Raw genomic sequence first — 19,861 nt, forward strand, 5'->3', positions numbered from 1 at the left:
CCTTCTTGGAGAGACAATACCAGCTGCGAAAGGGCTCTGTAATCTACCAGAGAAAGTCAGAGCAAGAACCAAGGGCTGGAAGCTAAAGCCAGAAAAATTCGAAAAAGAAACACTGCACCAATTTTCACGTGTGGGTGAATAACCGCTGGAACAGCCTCCCAAAGGACGTGTGGATTCTCCAGCTCTTGAGGTTTCCAAATCCAGGCTGGATGCTGTGATGCAGGGTGAGAAGTTGCTAATTCATATCCTACCTTTCTAGTATCTTAGGCTTAGTTTTCAGTTTTGTTTATTTGCTAGGTGTGACGTTATTGACTTGAACTGGGACTGTATAGAACATTGTTGCAACCAAGGTCCTGTAGTGGCACCAAATCTTGTATAAAGGGGGTCAAATAAGGTGTTTAAGATGAGGTTATGGTTTGCTGGTTAGGATTATGCTGTCTGTTTGCATGTATTATTTTTGTATTTAAAGATATAAGTATTGGCTTTATACTGTCTGTATTTCAAACTTATGCTGTGCTTCTGGGGGACACCCCAGACAAGTTGGGGTCAGCTCTGCCTAGCCTGCTTGATGGCCCATTAAGGACCGTCAGCTACACTACTGACCCATTGAGAGAAGGCAGACACGCCTGGGGACTCAGCCAGGTGTGCAGGGACCTGCCTATGGACAGAACTCTGAGGGTTTTCCAGGCCATGGGATGGGCAGCTTGTCTTTGGGACACAGAAAGAGAGACCACATGGCAAGAGAGTATAAAGAGCTGCTGCAGGTCCTCCATCTGGTCTTCAGTCCTGCTTCTGACCTCTGGAGGGACTTTGCTACACTGAAGCTTTGAACCAAGGACTGAAGGACCCATCCCAGCTGGGGACGTTCTCCAGAGACTTGATTTGAACCTGCTGTTTATTCCATCACTGCTGCAAGCCTGAACCAAGAACTTGGCCATTAGTGGATGTCATTGATTCCATTTCACCAATTCTAGCTCTCATCTATATCCTTTTCCTTTTATGAATAAACCTTTAGATTTTAGATTCTAAAGGGTTGGCAACAGCGTGATTTATGGGTAAGATCTGATTTGTATATTGACCTGGGTCTGGGGCTTGGTCCTTTGGGGTTGGGAGAACCTCTTTTCTTTTACTGGGGTGTTGGTTTTCATAACCATTTGTCCCCATAACGAGTGGCCCTGGTGGTGATACTGGGAAACTGTGGTGTCTAAGGGAATTGCTTGTGTGACTTGTGGTTAGCCAGTGGGGTGAAACCAAAGTCTTCTTTGTCTGGCTGGTTTGGTTTGCCTTAGAGGTGGAAAAACCCCAGCCTTGGGCTATGACTGCCCTGCTTTAAGTAATTTGTCCTGAATTGGCACTCTCAGTTGGGTCCCTCCAGAACCAGCATCGTTACACTACGTGATCTGCTTTGATCTGTTTGCTATCACTTATAATCACTTAAAATCTATCCTTTTGTAGTTAATAAACTGGTTTATGTTTTAATTTAAACCAGTGTGACTTTGACTGAAGTGTCTGGAGAAAATCTCAGCTTGGTTTAACACAGGTTTATTGTGCATATTCCTCTCCACATCGAGGGAGGGAGGAAGACATATTAATGAGCTTACACGGTACAAATCCCTGTGTAGTGCACAATGGTGTAATTTGGGGTTTATACTCCAGAATATATATTTGGGGGTGCATACCAGGGGAGGTGGGAAACTGGCTGGTGTCTGCTGTTGGCACTCAGGTAGCCCAGTCTGGGTGAATGGCACCACCTGCTGTCGTGTTGGGTGATAACAGGCCCTGGGTGAGGCTGGCTGTGTCCCCAGCCCAGCTGTGTGTCTTAGAGAGGCACAACAATTCCCCCGGCTCCCAGACTGCACCTCGGAGGTAACAACCCCATCACAGGCATAAGCAAAAGATGCCCACCGCTTAGCTGGGTTAGCCCTAAAGGACACATAGAGCTGGCTTATCACAGAAGCTTCCATTCCTTTTTGGAAATTTAAGTTTGTAACTCATTTGTGTGTCTGTGTCTACCTGCTTTAACCTCGTAAATAACTCTCTGGTTTCCTTTTCCTGCTAATAAATCTTTAGATAGTTTATTATAGAGTTGGCTACATGCATTGTCTGGGGTGTGAGATCTGAAATGCACTGGACCTGGGGTAAATGACCAGTCTTTTGGGACAGAGTAACCTGAATATTGCTGAGATATTTGGCATAAGGGACCATCTATCGCTAAAGGCTAGTCTACATTGGCAATGCTAAAGTGCTGCTGTGGCAGCCCTTTAACGTGGCTTGTGTAGTCATGGCAGAGGGCCTGGAGAGAGCTCTCCCAGTGCTCTAAAACCCATCTCCGCGAGAGGCAGCTCCCAGCGCTGAGTGCTGGGCCACTGTCCACACTGGTACTTTACAGCCCTGAAACTTGCTGCACTCGGGGGGGAGGGGGGTGTTTTTTCACTCTCCTGAGCGAAAAAGTTGCAGAGTTGTAAATTGCCAGTGTAGACAAGCCCTAAGGAGGCTCACCTGCGTACCCAGACGGATTAGCATACCGACGGGACTGTTGGGGACTCCATGTTACGGCTATTATGGTGTCTGAGCAGTTTACACTGGATAATTGATTGGTGACATAACAGCCAGTCTGGGATTTGTGCCCTGGTTCCTGACAGCCTGCCCTGAGGTTGGGATTCATGCTTTTGAGTCCTTGCGGGACAGCTGGACACTGAGGCCTTTCTGGAAGATGCTTTAGCCGAACGCATCAAGAGAAGGTTTCACAGTTCCACAGGCTCGGCGCTATGCCCTAGCTTCAGAACAGACTCTTGGAGGAACCCCCACAGGGTGAGCCACACAGTCTCATCCCCCAGAGACTAAGCTTCTGGGGCTTCAGCCCTCCTGCTTCAAACCGTGAGCTCTGCCCAGCAACTCCAGCTGAGACAGACCTCAGCAGAGGCTTGTCCGCGTTTCAGGGAAGAATGCACCCTAGCAGATATTTGCAGTGACACACAAGCAGCATTTTCAAAACTGTCAGGTTTATTAATCAGCGGGAACGTAGCATTGGAAGTCCTTAGGTCAGCACAGAGACATGCAAAGTAAAGCATGGTCCATTCTGATCAGCCCAGAACAGTTCACCAGCCATAGAATCATAGAAGATCAGGGTTGGAAGGGACCTCAGGAGGTCATCTAGTCCAACCCCCTGCTCAAAGCAGGACCTATTCTCAATTTCTACCCCAGATCCCTAAATGGCCCCCTCAAGGATTGAACTCACAATGCTGGGTTTAGCAGGCTAATGCTCAAACCACTGAGCTATCCCTCCCCCATTTTCAGGCTCCGTGTCTCTCTGTGACTTCCTTCCTTAGTCAGTTCCCAGGTGAGATATCTAGAGTCCTTAAAAGGCAGGCCTGCTTATAGTTCAGTTCACATCCCCAACTGTTTGTAGATGTTGATGGTTCAATCACTGGGGGGGTCTCTTTGTCTTGCTGGATCCTGTGGAGGTCTGGGTCAGTTTCAACCCAGTCATTCCACCCGGGCAGCTGGGTAACACACACTCATCTCCTGTCCCTGTGCTGTTCCAGCAGGAGTGGAACCCCCATGGGTAGCAATTCAACACACAGAGGGAAACTGAGGCATGCCTTGGATTAATGAAAATATTAGAGAAAATTCCCACTTCATCATATGGGGTAACTGGGTAACAGAGTCTGGCCTGGGTCCTGCAGGAGGTCAGACAAGATGATCTAATGGTCCCTTTTGGCCTTAAAAAATCTATGACCCTGCCCTCCAGCCTGCTTATCTCCCCAATCCCAGGCTGGCTTGCACCCCCGGCCTCTCTTCCAGGCTGGTTCAGCTTGGCCCAGCCCTTCGGGGAGGCAAAGTCCAGCTGTGGGTCTAGCTCATTCCAGCCTCATTATTCTGATCGTCACACCGTCTCCTAGCAACACATGGGAGAATGTGGCTATGTCAGCCCAAAGCGAGGCCTGACGACGTCACAATGGTGTCAGGGAGCCGCGTCTGGTGATGGGGTCCCTGGCCTGGCTGCCCTTGGGGCTCCTGCCCCTGCTGCTCCTGGCGACGCAGGGATACAGCTCGACGTGTGAGCAGGATGTGGGGGCAAGGGCACTGGAACAATTTGTATAGTTCGGGTGCTGAGAGCCATTGAACCAAATTGTAAATCCTGCCTAGAATGGAAACCACTTCAACTCAGGGGGTGCTGGAGCACCCCCCGCACCCTCAGTGCCAGCACCTATGTGTGGGGGGCTCCCACGGAGACGGCAGGGGCTCATGCCTCCCACTCATGGCATGAGCACAGCCCCACGGTGGGGCCTGTCCACGCATCGGTGCCCAGACACACTGCCTGGGAGAGCAGCTCCCTGCAGGAAAGGAGGCGGTGAGGCCAAGAACTTCCTTGGCAGGGGAAAGTGGAGCAGGGCAGAGCAGGAGGTGTTGTGGGGCTGAGGCCTTTTCCCACAGGGAGATGGAGGATGCAGCAGGCTGGAGACATCTTCAGAGGGTTGAGGCTGGCCCTGTGAAATATCCCCCAGCCCCAGGAGTGAGAGACATGGGGCAACCCGGAGATTGTTTCCAACTAGCCACAAGGGGTCGCCGGTGCCTCGCACTAATTCATCTGAGCATCCTTAACTCCGGCAAGGCCGATGCCAGAGGCGGGCAGCCCAGGGCAGGGGTCGCAGGGGGCTGTGGGTTGGATTGAGGGGAGTTGGCAGAGCTGGGGGGGGGGGTGGAGCCCAGGGCAGGGGTCGCAGGGGGCTGTGGGTTGGATTGAGGGGTGTTGGCAGAGCTGGGGGGGGGGGAATGGAGCCCAGGGCAGGGGTCGCAGGGGGCTGTGGGTTGGATTGAGGGGAGTTGGCAGAGCTGGGGGGGGGGTGGAGCCCAGGGCAGGGGTCGCAGGGGGCTGTGGGTTGGATTGAGGGGTGTTGGCAGAGCTGGGGGGGGGGTGGAGCCCAGGGCAGGGGTTGCAGGGGGCTGTGGGTTGGATTGAGGGGTGTTGGCAGAGCTGGGGGGGGGTGGAGCCCAGGGCAGGGGTCGCAGGGGGCTGTGGGTTGGATTGAGGGGTGTTGGCAGAGCTGGGGGGGCGGGGGTGGAGTCCAGCCCTGGGAATGGAGGGGGCTGTGGGTTGGATTGAGGGGAGTTCGCAGAGCTGGGGGGGGGTGGAGCCCAGGGCAGGGGTCGCAGGGGGCTGTGGGTTGGATTGAGGGGTGTTGGCAGAGCTGGGGGGGTGGGGGTGGAGTCCAGCCCTGGGAATGGAGGGGGCTGTGGGTTGGATTGAGGGGAGTTCGCAGAGCTGGGGGGGGGTGGAGCCCAGGGCAGGGGTCGCAGGGGGCTGTGGGTTGGACTGAGGGGAGTTGGCAGAGCTGGGGGGGGTGGAGCCCAGGGCAGGGGTTGCAGGGGGCTGTGGGTTGGATTGAGGGGTGTTGGCGGAGGTCGGGGGGGTGGAGCCCAGGGCAGGGGTTGCAGGGGGCTGTGGGTTGGATTGAGGGGTGTTGGCAGAGCTGGGGGGGGGGGTGGAGCCCAGGGCAGGGGTTGCAGGGGGCTGTGGGTTGGATTGAGGGGAGTTGGCAGAGCTGGGGGGGGAATGGAGCAGGGGGCTGTGGGTTGGATTGAGGGGAGTTGGCAGAGCTGGGGGGAGAATGGAGCCCAGGGCAGGGGTCGCAGGGGGCTGTGGGTTGGATTGAGGGGAGTTGGCAGAGCTGGGGAGGCGGGGGTGGAGTCCAGCCCTGGGAATGCAGGGGGCTGTGGGTTGGCAGAACTCGGGGCAGGGGGACACCTCTGTCCCCTGGGTTCTTTGTTGACTCCATCTCTGCTGTCAGGGGAGGGGACATGGCTCTGGGGAACTGCCTGGGGTCTCTGTGTTTCCTTCCTGCCCTCGATGGGTCCCTTCAGTCTCACACAGCCCAGCCATTGCTTTCCACGCACAGACGGGATCTTCTCACCCTGTCTTTGATCCTCTCCGCAGCCTGTGGGCGCCGCCCCCTGGCGTCTGGCTACAGCGGGATGCGGATCGTGGGTGGCGTAGATGCTCTGCCGGGGGCCTGGCCCTGGCTCGTCAGCATCCAGATCCCCACCCGAATGGGCCCCCGGCATTCCTGTGGCGGGTCCCTCCTCAGCCCCCGCTGGGTCCTCACAGCCGCTCACTGCTTCAAAGCCAAGAGAAGGTGAGACGGGGGCAGTCTGTGCCAGGGCCCTAGGGGGACAGTGGGGGGGGGGCCAGGCCGTGGGCAGGAGGGGAAGCTGGAAGACACTTGGGGAGCATGAGCAGCTGATCCATAGAATGTAAGGCTAGAAGGGACCATGAGAGCCTCTCGTCTGACCCCCTGTATTAAGCCCAGTAACTTGGGTTTGGCTAATACATTTTCCAGAAGCATCTGATCTGGATCTGGAGACACCGCGAGGTGGAGAATCCACCAGTGCCCTTGGGCGTTTGTTCCAGTCCTTAGTCACCTTCACTGTTGAATATTTGGGCCTAATTTCTCATTTGAATTTGTCTGGCTTCTGCTTCCAGCCACTAGTTCTTGTTTGGCCTTTCTCTGCTAGATTGAATAGGTGTTTAGTGCCTGGTACGTTCTCTCCATGAAGGCCTTTACACGCTGTACTTGAGTCACTTCTCAATCTAAGCTGAACAGACAGAGTCTGACTCTCACTGTCAGGCATTTTCTACAGCCCTTGAATCATTTTTGTGGATCTTGTCTGCACCCTCTCCAGTTTTTCAACATCCTTTTTAAAATGTGGAGACTAGAACTGAATGCAGCGTTCAGCTGGGACTCACTAACACTGCAAACAGAAGTAAAATCCTCTCCCAGCTCGTACTCACGTCTCCCCAGTTTATACATCCACAGATCACAATAGCCTTTTTGTCACAGTGGAAGCTCATGGTCTATTACTTGTCCACTATGACCCCTAAATCCTGTTCAGTGTCACTGCTTTCCAGGCTACAGGCCCTCATTCTGTAGCTGTGGTCTGTGTTTCTTGTTCCTAGATGCATAACTTTCCATTTGGCTGTATTAAAATCTATGTTGTTTGAATGGCACTAGTTGACCAAACAATCCTGATCGCTCTGTACGGCTCCCCTTGCCTCATCATTATTTACCACTCCACCCATCTCTGGGTCATCCCTAAGCTGTACCAGCAGCGATTTGATATTCACTTCCAGAGCACTGATGAAAATGGTGAATGGCATCAGGCCCAGTGCTGAGGGAAGGGCCGGGTGCCTTGGCGAATGAGACGGGGCAGAGCTCTTCACTCACCTTCACTGTAGATCTGACACTCTGCTAGCTGTGGGCTGCTGGGTCTCTCTCTCCCTTCAAGCCTGCACAAAGGGCGAGGGAAGGGTGTGGATCTGGGGCCACCCCTTTCCCTGGTCCCTGCACCTCATTCACTGTTCACATGAGATGTGCTGCCAGGTGCTGTGGTTCTGCACACAGGCCATGCCTGCCTTGGGGAAGTGGGTCGTTTTAGAAAGGGGTCCCCCAGATTAGCCACAACCAGCTAAGAAGATTTCACCATCGCCTGCCTCGGTCTACACTGGAGGCTAAGTCATGACAACACATTCTCTGAATGACACACTCCACCCATGCAGACGTGGCCTGAGCAAGGGTCAGAACTGTGGGCTGAGGGCACACGGATAAAGCGGACTCCTGGAAAATATTTGGAAATTGCTAGCAAATACTTCAGAGCTGTGATGTTCATGGTTAAGCACAGCATAGCTGCTTGGCACTGGTGCTGCAGACTGACAGGGCCTGCCCTATGCCCTGGATTGTCAGCACTCCCTTGAGAGGACCTTGCAGTGTGCCGGACCCCCAGCAGGTCACACCTTTCTGCAGGGGTAAGCCATGCGGCCTCAAAGACTGCTAGACCATGTCCCCAGGCTGCAGCACTCCTGTTCCTCCTTGCGAACGCTGCCCAGAGAGTCTGACTGAAGCAGAGTCCTGTTCAGAGACTTTTCTCCCGGTCAAGGATTCATAGCCTCCAAGGCCAGAAGGGTCACTGTGAGCATCTGGTCTGACCTCCTGTGTAATACAGGCCAGAGACCTGCCCCCAAATTAATTCCTAGAGCAGAGCTTTTAGACAATCCTCCAATCTTGACTTAAAAATTGTCACTGACGGAAAAACCACCATGACCCTTGTTCCAATGGGTAATTATGTCACCATCAAAAATTTACACTTATTTCCAGTCTGAATTTGTCTAGCTTCTAACTTCCAACCATTGGATCATGTTAGACCTTCCTCTGCTAGATCGAAGAGCCCGTTATTAAATATTTGTTCCCCCTGTAGGTACTTACAGACTGTGATCAAGTCACCCCAAACCTTCTCTTTGTTAAGCTAATGATTGAGCTCCTTGAGTCTGTTGCTATCAGGCAGGTTTTCTAGTCCTTTGATCTCTGTAGGGTCTTCCATTGATATAGAACCATGGGACTGGAAAGGACCGTGAGCAGTCATCTAGTCCAGTCCCCTGCACTCCTGGCAGGACTAAGTATTATCTAGACCATCCTTGACAGGTGTTTGTCCAAACTGCTCTTAAACATCTCCAATGATGGAGATTCCACAGCTTCCCTGGGCAATTTATTCCAGGGCGTGACCACTCTGACAGTTGGGAAGCTTTTCCTAATGTCCAACCTAAATCTCCCTTGCTGCAATTTATGCCCATTGCTTCTAGTCCTGTCCTCAGAGGCTACGAAGAACAATTTTTCATCCTCCTCCTTGTAACAACTTTTTATGTAGTTGAAAACTGCTGTCAAGCTCCCCCTCAGTCTTCTCTTCTCCAGATTAAACAAACCCAATTTTTTCAATCTTCCCTCATAGGTCATGTTTTTTTAGATCTTTCATCAGTTTTGTTGCTCTTCTCTGGACTTTCTCCAATATGTCTCCATCTTTCCTGAAATGTGGCACCCAGAACTGGACACAATACTCCAGTTGAGGCCTAATCAGCGCTGAATAGAGCAGAAGAATTATGTCGTGTCTTGCTTTCAGCACTTCTGCTAATACAGCCCAGAATGATGTTCGCTTTTTTTGCAACAGTGTTACAATGTTGATTCATATTGCTTGTGATCCACTATGACCCCAAGATCCTTTTCCACAGTACTCCTTCCTAGGCAGTCATTTCCCATTTTGTATGTGTGTAACTGATTGTTCCTTCATAAGTGGAGTACTTTCCATTTGTCTTTATTGAATTTCATCCCATTTACTTCAAACCATTTCTCCAGCGTGTCCAGATCATTTTGAATTTTAATCCTATCCGCCGAAGCACTTGCAACCCTCCCAACTTGGTATTGTCCACAGACTTTATAAGTGTGCTCTCCATGCTATTATCTAAATTACTGATGAAGATATTGAACAGAACAGACCCAGAACTGATCCCTTCGGGACCCCACTTGATATGCCTTTCCAGCTTGACTGTGAACCACTGATAACTACTCTCTGGGAACGGTTTTCCAACCAGTTATGCACCCACCTTATAGTAGCTCCATCTAAGTTGTATTTCCCTAGTTTGTTTATGAGAAGGTCATGTAAGACACTATCAAAAGCCTTACTAAAGTCAAGATATACCACATCTACCACTTCCCCCCTATCTACAAGGTTTGTTACCCTGTCAAAGCAAGCTATTAGATTGGTTTGACATGATTTGTTCATGACAGATCCATGCTGACTGTTTCTTATCACCTTTATTATCTTCTAGGTGATTGCAAATTGATTGCTTAGTTATTTGCTCCATTATCTTTCCAGGTACTGAAGTTAAGCGGACAGGCCTGTAATTCCCTGGGTTGTCTTTATTTCCCTTTTTATAGATGGGCACTATATTTGCCCTTTTCTAGTCCTCTAGAATCTCTCCTGTCTTCCACGACTTTTAGAAGATAATCACTAATGGCTCAGATATCTCCTCAGTCAGCTCCTTGAACATTCTAGGATGTACTTTATCAGGCCCTGGTGACTTGAAGGCATCTAACTTGTCTACATAATTTTTAAGTTGTTCTTTCCCTACTTTAGCCTCTGATCCTACCTCATTTTCATTGGCATTCACTATGTTGCATGTCCAATCGCTACTAAACTTTTTGGTGAAAACCAAAACAAGAAAGTCATTAAGCACCTCTGCTGTTTCCACATTTTCTGTTATTGTTTCCCTCCCGCCCATTGAGTAACGGGCCTACCCTGTCCTTGGTCTTTTTCTTGCTTCTAATGTATTTGTAGAATGTTTTCTTGTTACCCTTTATGTCTCTAGCTAGTTTAATCTTGTTTTGTGGCTCGGCCTTTCTAATTTTGTCCCTACATACTTGTGTTATTTGTTTATATTCCTCCTTTGTAATTTGACGTTTTTTAGGACTCTTTTTCGAATATCAGATTGTTGAAGATCTTCTGGTTAAGCCAGGGTGGTCTCCTGCCATACTTTCTAACTTACCTATGCAGTGGAATAGTTTGCTTTTGTGCCATTTGTCACGGAGTCCCTGGGCGATGCTCTGGAACTGCTCCCCATGAAGCCAGTCAGGACTCTGGGGCAGTCGCCTTTCTGTGAGCAGCCTGTCTTCAGGACACACAGCTCACACAGCTTCCACCTTCCTGGGTCTGACCTCGGAGCATTCAGCATCCTCTGCCCCTCCGTGCGCTTCGCCCCAGCGAGTCCGCTCAGGCGGGGCTCCTAGGGAAGCCAGAGGGTCCTGCACCCCAACTTCGCAGTCAGACGTGACTCTCAGCCAGCCAGTAAAACAGAAGGTTTATTAGACGACAGGAACATGGTCTAACACAGAGCTTGCAGGTGCAGAGAACGGGACCCCTCAGCTGGGTCCATTTTGGGGGGCAGTGAGCCAGACAACCACGTCTGCACTTCACTCCATGTCCCAGCCAGCCCCCAACTGAAACCCCCTCCAGCCCCTCCTCCTCTGGGCTTTGTTCCTTTCCCGGGCCAGGTGGTCACCTGATTCCTTTGTTCTCCAACCCTTCAGCTCTCACCTTGCAGGGGGGGAAGGGCCCAGGCCATCAGTTGCCAGGAAACAGGGTGTCGGCCATTCTCTGTGTCCAGACCCCTGCACACACCTGCCCTCTAGGGCTCTGCAATGATCATACACCCTTACCCCACCACCTAGATACTTAAGAACTGCATAGGGGAAACTGAGGCACCCCCACACTATTCAGAGGAAACATTAAGAACAGGCCCACTTCGTCACATCTCTCCCCCCTTCGAGATCGAACTGAGCGGGGTCACTTTACCCGGTGACCTGGGGAAGTTTGAAGCCACCAATGTTCCCATGGATGCCCCAGCATCTCTCCCGTTCCTTGGTAGGAGTTACACCAGGCCCTTCCAGTTTCACGCCCTCCCTTAGGTCGGGGGTGGTCGATAGCACTAGCAGGCTGCATGTGGGAAGGTTTCTGCAGCCCATGCCCTTTGGCCACCCCAAAACCCCAGGGGGTCAAACTGGGATTGGGTTTTCTCCCAGAGCTCCAGTCTGGAGGGCTGCAATTCGGGCTCTCTTGGTTAAGGGCCCCCATCTTGACCTGGGCCACATACTGTTCACTTACAGAACTAGCATGGAGACATCCCTTTCCCAACAACCTTGTCTCCCCAACAAGCTGGCCAAACACAGCCACTTGGTTATAGGACGGTATACCTTTCTTAATAGCTTTCACTCCATCTGAGACCTTCTCAAAGCTCTCCACACTGGATCTTTCAACAGGAAAGTCAGTGGATCCATTCACAACAGAAAATTTCTGGCTGTTAGGAACTGAAACTTTCTTGATTAAATCACTTTCACACCCTTCAGTGGCAGTAAACTGCTTGCAAAGACTCCATGAGGATTCCTTTCCCGAGGGCTTTTCTATGCAACAATTCACCCCCTCCCAGAAATTCTGCTCTTACCCTCTTTACCTAGGGCTTGCTCTAGGGGAACACTTTCCTGAGCAACTACAGACTCTTTCTGGGTCTCCCTTACATCCAGAATCACCTCTGGCCCATCAGGCGGATTCCTACACAATCCCCTTTCATGCAAACTTACAGACTTCCTAGATAAAAGGTTAGAAGCATTCTCCTTCCCTTTGCCACACACAAGTTCAGGAATCTTTTCCTTCTTGCTACAGGTTTCCACACCCTCAGTAGGTTCCACAATCACATCACCTTCCTGCTCTCCTTGTGCCCTGGCTAGGATCTCACCCTGATTAGACAGAGTTGCTACACCCTTTCCAACAACACACTAGCAACAGGCAAAATACAAGCACCAGAATTGTCTGGTCTCGGGGATTTTACATAGACCCTAACTGGATGCGACCTAGTTACAGGGCCATTCTCCCGAGCAGACAGAAACTTAGGACCCTTCCCTTCCTGGGCTTTAGCTGAATCCAGAACCAGCTCTGAGACAACTGCATGACCCTCAACCATCACAGGCTGAAAGGCCCCTTCTGTCTGCTCCACAGACCAAGAAGAGCCGGACACACTTTCTCCTTTACCAGACACACAGGTTGGGATCTCATTCCCTTTGTCCCAGCACACAAGGCTGGTCACAGACAACTGCTTGGAGATCAGGGTAGCTCCCTCCATAGGCAAGTCAATACCCCTGACAGACAGAGACCCATTTCCTTCACTGTCCCAATTCTCCACCCAGCTAACAGGTAAGGTCCAGGGACTCTCATCTTCCACTCTCCTCGCCTTCCCACCCTGCTGACTGGACACAGCCATCAGCTCACAAGGCTGCCTAGGCTCATCCAAACTTCCCTTACCAAGCACCTTGCCACTCCCCACAGATCCCCTGCCCTGCCTGTGTCTCCCCCCACTCAGCTGGGGTCTCAGCTCCCACTGTGCTCAGCACTGCCCTTGCTGTCCCAGTGGGGGCAGGCCACTGCTTTCCTCACTGCATCAGAGCCAGCGAGAGTCCCCAGTCTGGTGTGCAAGGGGGCAGGGAGCATCTCTCTGTCCCACCGAGTCCCAGGGGTCTGGTTACAGGCAGGCAGGTAGCCTGAGCCTAGCGGCTCCTCCCTGCTGCCAGCCAGGTCATCTGCATTTTCACTGACCATTTCCCTCTCCACCGATTGGTTCCCTGGATTCAAATTCAAACCCTCGGCAGTTACAGGAGCAGGGCCTGGATCCTGTCCCAAAGAGACACAGTCACCCCACAACAGGGTCTCGCAGCTGGTGTCCTGGGGCACCCCAACGGCCAGCCAGCCCCACCCCTCCTGGGTCTGCACAGGGATCTGGGCCATAGGCAGGGCGAGGGGCTTCGTCCCTGGGACCCTCACCCAGCTCACACAGGCCCTCAGCCTCTGAGGCTGCACCACCCAGGGTCTGACACCAGTTCTCTCTGTCCCAGGATCTCGCCACCCCAGGAATGTCTCCCCATTGACCATCCCCTTCCGCTCCCACTGGGGGTCCGAGGGGCCTGACCCCAGGGAACTCCACACAGACATATAGGTTGGGGTCAGGAGTGGGAGCCTGTCCACCTCCCCACCCATCTGGCTGATGGAGTCTGTGGCCTTGGGACCCAGCAAGGGAGCTAGACACCGGGGTTTTCCGCAGGGTCCCCCTGGTTCAGATCTCCAGCCTGCTCAAAGGCAGTGAGGTGGGCATCCACACACCCCCCCTTAACTAGGGGCAGCAATTTAGTCTCGAGGTTCCCTGCGGAACTGGCCCCCCGGGATCTATCCCCACTCACCCCGGGGAGGTCCCCTCGGCCTCTCCGCCCCACCACCTCCAGTTCATCCTGCTGCTGCTTCTGCAGCTCTTTCTCGGGCTCTCGCTGTCTCCCACGGTCCTCTTGCTCTCTCAGACTCCGCTCCAATCCCGTCCGTCTCGATCCCCCGATGGGGAACCCGATCGTGAAGACCCCCGTCTGGTCGGGGACAGGAGTCTTGGCAATGCCTGGCTCCCGCTCCAGCTGCTCCCAGATCCTGCTATAGCCCCAGTTGGGGTCAGGAATCTGTTCCTTAGAGCGATCATCCTCCTCCAGCTGCACGATTAACTCTGCTTTGGTGAACTTTCCAACGCTCAACCCTCTCTTTCTGCACAGGGTTACAATGTCCTTCTTAAGGAGACGGTGACAGGCCATCACTCCGCTCCTCCCAAGTTGTTGTGGACTCACAGGCCCGTGTGCTCTCAGCTCCCCACGGTTTCCAGGGAGAACCCCTAGTGTGCCAGCCCTTCTCGAGGTCACCACCTCTTTGCCAGGGTCGAGCTGCAGACTCCTCCGCCCCTTGGACTGCTCGCTGCAGTCCCCAGGGGAACCCTGTTACTGCACAATCCTTCTCGCTGGTCACACACTCCCAGGGGTTAACCGCCCCCCGAAACCGCTCCTCTCTGAGCCTTCAGCAGGCCTGGTCCTCGGCAATCCCCCTTCGTGTTACTGCTCCCCAGTCACTTACTGCAGGAAGCACCATCCACGGGGTGCAGTACATCCCACCGCTGCCACCAGTTGTCACGGAGTCCCTGGGCGATGCTCTGGAACTGCTCCCCATGAAGCCAGTCAGGACTCTGGGGCAGTCGCCTTTCTGTGAGCAGCCTGTCTTCAGGACACACAGCTCACACAGCTTCCACCTTCCTGGGTCTGACCTCGGAGCATTCAGCATCCTCTGCCCCTCCGTGCGCTTCCCACAGCGAGTCCGCTCAGGCAGGGCTCCTGGGGAAGCCAGAGGGTCCTGCACCCCAACTTCGCAGTCAGACGTGACTCTCAGCCAGCCAGTAAAACAGAAGGTTTATTAGACGACAGGAACATGGTCTAACACAGAGCTTGCAGGTGCAGAGAACGGGACCCCTCAGCTGGGTCCATTTTGGGGGGCAGTGAGCCAGACAACCACGTCTGCCCTTCACTCCATGTCCCAGCCAGCCCCAAACTGAAAACCCCCTCCAGCCCCTCCTCCTCTGGGCTTTGTTCCTTTCCCGGGCCAGGTGGTCACCTGATTCCTTTGTTCTCCAACCCTTCAGCTCTCACCTTGCAGGGGGGGAAGGGCCCAGGCCATCAGTTGCCAGGAAACAGGGTGTCGGCCATTCTCTGTGTCCAGACCCCTGCACACACCTGCCCTCTAGGGCTCTGCAATGATCATACACCCTTACCCCACCACCTAGATACTTAAGAACTGCATAGGGGAAACTGAGGCACCCCCACACTATTCAGAGGAAACATTAAGAACAGGCCCACTTCGTCACACCATTAATAATGTGTCTTTGAAAAAACTGCTAGCTCTCTTCAACTGTTTTTCCCTTTAGACTTGCTTCCCATGGGATCTTACCTATTAACTCCCTGAGTTTGCTAAAGTCTGCCTTCTTGAAATCCACTGTCTTTATTTGGCTGTTTTCCCTCCTATCATTCCTTAGAATCATGAATGCGACCATTTCATGATTGCTTCCACCTAGACTGCCTTTGCCACTTTCAAATTTGCAACCAGTTCCTACCTGTTTGTCAAAATCAACTCTAGAACAGCCTCTCCCCGAGTAGCTTTCTCCCCCTTCTGAACTAAAAATGGTCTCCAATCCATCCCAAGAACCTGTTGGGTAATCTGTGCCCTGCTGAGTTCTTTTCCCAGCAGGTGTCTGGGTGGTTGAAGTCCCCCATCACCACCACGTCCCGGGCTTCGGATAATTTTGTTAATTTGTAAAAAAGCCTCCCCCACCTCTTCTTCCTGGTGAGCTGTTCCGTAGTAGACCCCGACCATGACAGCACCACAGGTGCTAACTTTTGTTTTTCCCAGTGGGGTGGGTGCTCCACCCCTGATCCGCCCCAAGCGCTGCTCCCATTTGGCCTCTTCCCCCAAGGCCCCGCCCTCGTTCTGCCTCTTCCCAACCCCGCTCCGCCCCCTCCCCCAAGGGCTCCCACCCACCCACCTGCCGCTCGCTCCTCTCCCCTCCCCCAAATGCCTCCTGCCAGCCGCTTGCTGATCTGCGGCGAGCCCCAGGGCCCCAAATAGCTGATCAGTGCCCAGCCCCGGGGCCCGGAACCACTGGCTAGTGGGTGCTGAGCACCCCCTGTTTTTTCCCCTGTGTGCTTGAGCCCCGGAGCACCAACGGAGTCAGCGCCTGTGACATCACCCTCCCCTTTTATCCTTAACCAGAGACGTTCAACAGGTCTGTCTCCTATTTCCATCTCAGCCTTGGTCCAACAGCTCCTCCCTTTTCCCCTTCCTGCTTACTCCCCATACTTGTTGCATTAGTATACAGACCCCTAAGATACTGATTTGATTCCCCTCCCACCCCGTCCCCAGTGTTCTCTCTTGTCTCTCCCTTATCCTGGCTGTAATGGCCCATGCCCTGCCCCCCAGATTCCAACCCTTCTCCGAAGTCTCCACGTTTTTTACTTACCTGTGGGCTTTTGTCACCTGCCTCCATCAAACCTAGTTTAAAGCCCTCCTCACTAGGTTAGTCCCTAGTCCCTATATGGGCTGGTCCCAGCCAGTCCCTAACAATCCATTCATACCACCCCAGACAAAACACCTTGTGTCTCCTGCTTTGTCCCAGGGGCAGAATTTTAACCCTGCTGCACCCACTGGGTAGCAATACCACGGTGATAGGTTTGGAGTCATACAAATATCCATAAAAATATTGCAGGAAAGTCCCACTTCTCTCCCAACGAGCTAAATGCAGCCCCTTTGAACAGAGCTCATATTTATACTGTCCCAATTAAACAGTCGCCATTCACTGTCACTAGGGTTAGCAAAGTGCCCAAGGCATGGGGCCCCAGTAGTGGGAAATGGAAATTGAAACTAAAAATACAGTGCAGCGATGTGAGTGGGGCAACGACCCACTGGAAGAACTGACGTGTGGTGGGTTCCAGGCTGTCTCTTTCCAAGGATACATCTACCCTTGAAGCTAGGGGTGGGAGTCCCAGCTCGAGGAGCCGTGCGCATGCTAGCTCTGATTGAGCGAGCGTGTCAGAAATCGTAGTCTTGGTCTGTGCACTAACCTGGCTGTGCGCGTGTAACCCACTCACCTCCTGGGTGCGGTGTTCTCTCCCTCTCTCCCTCCCCGAGACCACTTAGAGATTAAGCCATGTGGCTTTTAGCTCATGCAGTAGAGGCTCATGCATTAAGCTCCAGAGGTCCCAGGTTCGATCCCACTTGTAACACCGACAGGCCCCGGTCGATAGCTGTGTGTGTGTGACGTACAGTGGATGTTACGGATCTGTGGGACCGTCTGTAGTTCTGTGCACTAACCCAGCTCTAGGTATGTGACATGTAGTGGGTGTTACGGGTCTTTGGGGCCCACATCTGTGCAGTAACCCACCTGTGTGTGTGATGTACGGTGGGTGTTACAGATCCGCAGGGCTCGGGTCTGTGCCTTAACCCAGCTGTGTGCGCATGACGTACGGCGGGTGTTACGGATCTGCAGGGCCCCAGTTTGTGCAGTAACCCAGCAGTGCGTGTGACGTTCGGTGGGTGTTAGGGGTTTGTGGTGCCCCGGTCTGTGCACTAACCAGCTGTGTGTGTGAGCGTGACGTACGGCGGGTGTTACGGATCTGCAGGGCCCCGGTCTGTGCACTAACCAGCTGTGTGTGTGTGTGTGAGACGTACAGCGGGTGTTACGGATCTGCAGGGCCCCGGTCTGTGCACTAACCAGCTGTGTGTGTGTGTGTGACGTACGGCGGGTGTTACGGATCTGCAGGGCCCCGGTCTGTGCACTAACCCAGCTGTGTGTGTGCATGATACTAAACTGGGAGGAGTGGTAGATACGCTGGAGGGGAGGGATAGGATACAGAAGGACCTAGACAAATTGGAGGATTGGGCCAAAAGAAATCTGATGAGGTTCAATAAGGATAAGTGCAGGGTCCTGCACTTAGGACGAAAGAACCCAATGCACAGCTACAGACTAGGGACCGAATGGCTCGGCAGCAGTTCTGCGGAAAAGGACCTAGGGGTGACAGTGGACGAGAAGCTGGATATGAGTCAACAGTGTGCCCTTGTTGCCAAGAAGGCCAATGGCATTTTGGGCTGTATAAGTAGGGGCATAGCGAGCAGATCGAGGGACATGATCGTTCCCCTCTATTCGACGTTGGTGAGGCCTCATCTGGAGTACTGTGTCCAGTTTTGGGCCCCACACTTCAAGAAGGATGTGGATAAATTGGAGAGAGTCCAGCGAAGGGCAACAAAAATGATTAGGGGACTGGAACACATGAGTTATGAGGAGAGGCTGAGGGAGCTGGGATTGTTTAGCCTGCAGAAGAGAAGAATGAGGGGGGATTTGATAGCTGCTTTCAACTACCTGAAAGGGGGTTCCAAAGAGGATGGCTCTAGACTGTTCTCAATGGCAGCAGATGACAGAACGAGGAGTAATGGTCTCAAGTTGCAGTGGGGGAGGTTTAGATTGGATATTAGGAAAAACTTTTTCACTAAGAGGGTGGTGAAACACTGGAATGCGTTACCTAGGGAGGTGGTAGAATCTCCTTCCTTAGAGGTTTTTAAGGTCAGGCTTGACAAAGCCCTGGCTGGGATGATTTAACTGGGAATTGGTCCTGCTTCGAGCAGGGGGTTCGACTAGATGACCTTCTGGGGTCCCTTCCAACCCTGATATTCTATGATTCTATGATTCTATGACGTTCGGTGGGTGTTAGGGGTTTATGGTGCCCCGGTCTGTGCACTAACCAGCTGTGTGTGAGCGTGACGTACGGCGGGTGTTACGGATCTGCAGGGCCCCGGTCTGTGCACTAACCAGCTGTGTGTGTGAGCGTGACGTATGGTGGGTGTTACAGATCTGCAGGGCCCCGGTCTGTGCACTAACCAGCTGTGTGTGTGTGTGACGTAGGGGGGTGTTAGGGGTTTGTGGTGCCCGGGTCTGTGCAGTAACCAGCTGTGTGTGTGTGAGCGTGACGTACGGCGGGTGTTACGGATCTGCAGGGCCCCGGTCTGTGCACTAACCCAGCTCTGTGTGTGTGACGTAGGGGGGTGTTAGGGGTTTATGGTGCCCCGGTCTGTGCAGTAACCAGCTGTGTGTGTGTGTGTGTGTGTGTGTGAGATGTACGGTGGGTGTTATGAATCCACAGGCCTGGGTTTGTGCACTAACCCAGCTGTGTGTGCGTGTCTAGGGTCCTGGCTCGGTGGAGGATTGTGATTGGCATCTCAGAGCTCTCCCACCTGTCAGACTTAGTGCAGATCCGCTCAGTGCACAGGGCCGTGCTGCACCAGGAGTACAATCCACGCAAGGAGACAAATGACATCGCCCTCATCCAGCTCGACCGTCCTGTGACCTTTGATGACCTCACACAGCCGGCCTGCCTGCCCAGCGCACTCATGGCCGTCACCAGCCTCTCCCCCTGCTACATCAGTGGCTGGGGCAGCACCAGCCAGAACAGTGAGGGGCTGTGCGCGCGGGTGCCGTCTTGTTCCCCGGGGGGTCTAGGAGAGGGATGGACCCAGCCCTTACGGCTTGGCTGCACTAGATCAGCCGCACACATGGGGACATGCACACGCAGCTACGCCCAGGGGGATGCACACACAAATACATCTATGGCCACACACACATGCATTGCAGTTATGAATGGGGTTGGAAAATGGGTTGTAAGCCCCTCCTGCCCCACACTGCCAGCAGCCCCGTGGGTGGGGCTCACTTATGCTCTCCGATGGACAGAGAGGCAGGCTCTGCCTGGCACGGCACCTGAGCTGTGGCTTACAGCTGGCCAGCTGCCTCAGTGGTGTGAATGGCGAATGCTGGGCTGAGAAAACTTGTCACCTGCTCGGGACAGGTGCAAGTGACACACAGTGCTGGGCAGTGGCATGCAGCTGTTATTGGTGGGGGATGTTATCGTTCGTGGTCAACTTATCCATCAGCATGAATTTCATCCTGCCCCTTCCTCCTGAGTCCCTACCCCCTGTTCTCTCCTCTCCCCATCACTTGCCTCTCTTCCCCTCCCCCTCCCTCCTACAATAGTATTTGCAACTGCTTCCAGTGCGGGTGAAATCCTGGCCCTAGTGGAGTCCGTGGGAGTTG

General features: G+C 53.2%; 1 protein-coding gene across 1 annotated transcript in view; it reads left to right on the forward strand.

The window, feature by feature from the left end:
- Positions 1-19,861, forward strand: part of LOC125637426 (uncharacterized) — a 54,412-nt gene that overhangs the window by 28,200 nt on the left and 6,351 nt on the right. The window contains exons 2-3 of the mRNA XM_075127250.1: positions 5,939-6,137; positions 18,960-19,225. Of these exons, the coding sequence (XP_074983351.1) occupies positions 5,939-6,137; positions 18,960-19,225 (465 nt within the window). The remainder of the gene's footprint in view (positions 1-5,938; positions 6,138-18,959; positions 19,226-19,861) is intronic.

Source organism: Caretta caretta, chromosome 1, assembly GCF_965140235.1.
Source record: "Caretta caretta isolate rCarCar2 chromosome 1, rCarCar1.hap1, whole genome shotgun sequence".
Classification (NCBI taxonomy): Eukaryota; Metazoa; Chordata; order Testudines; family Cheloniidae; genus Caretta; species Caretta caretta.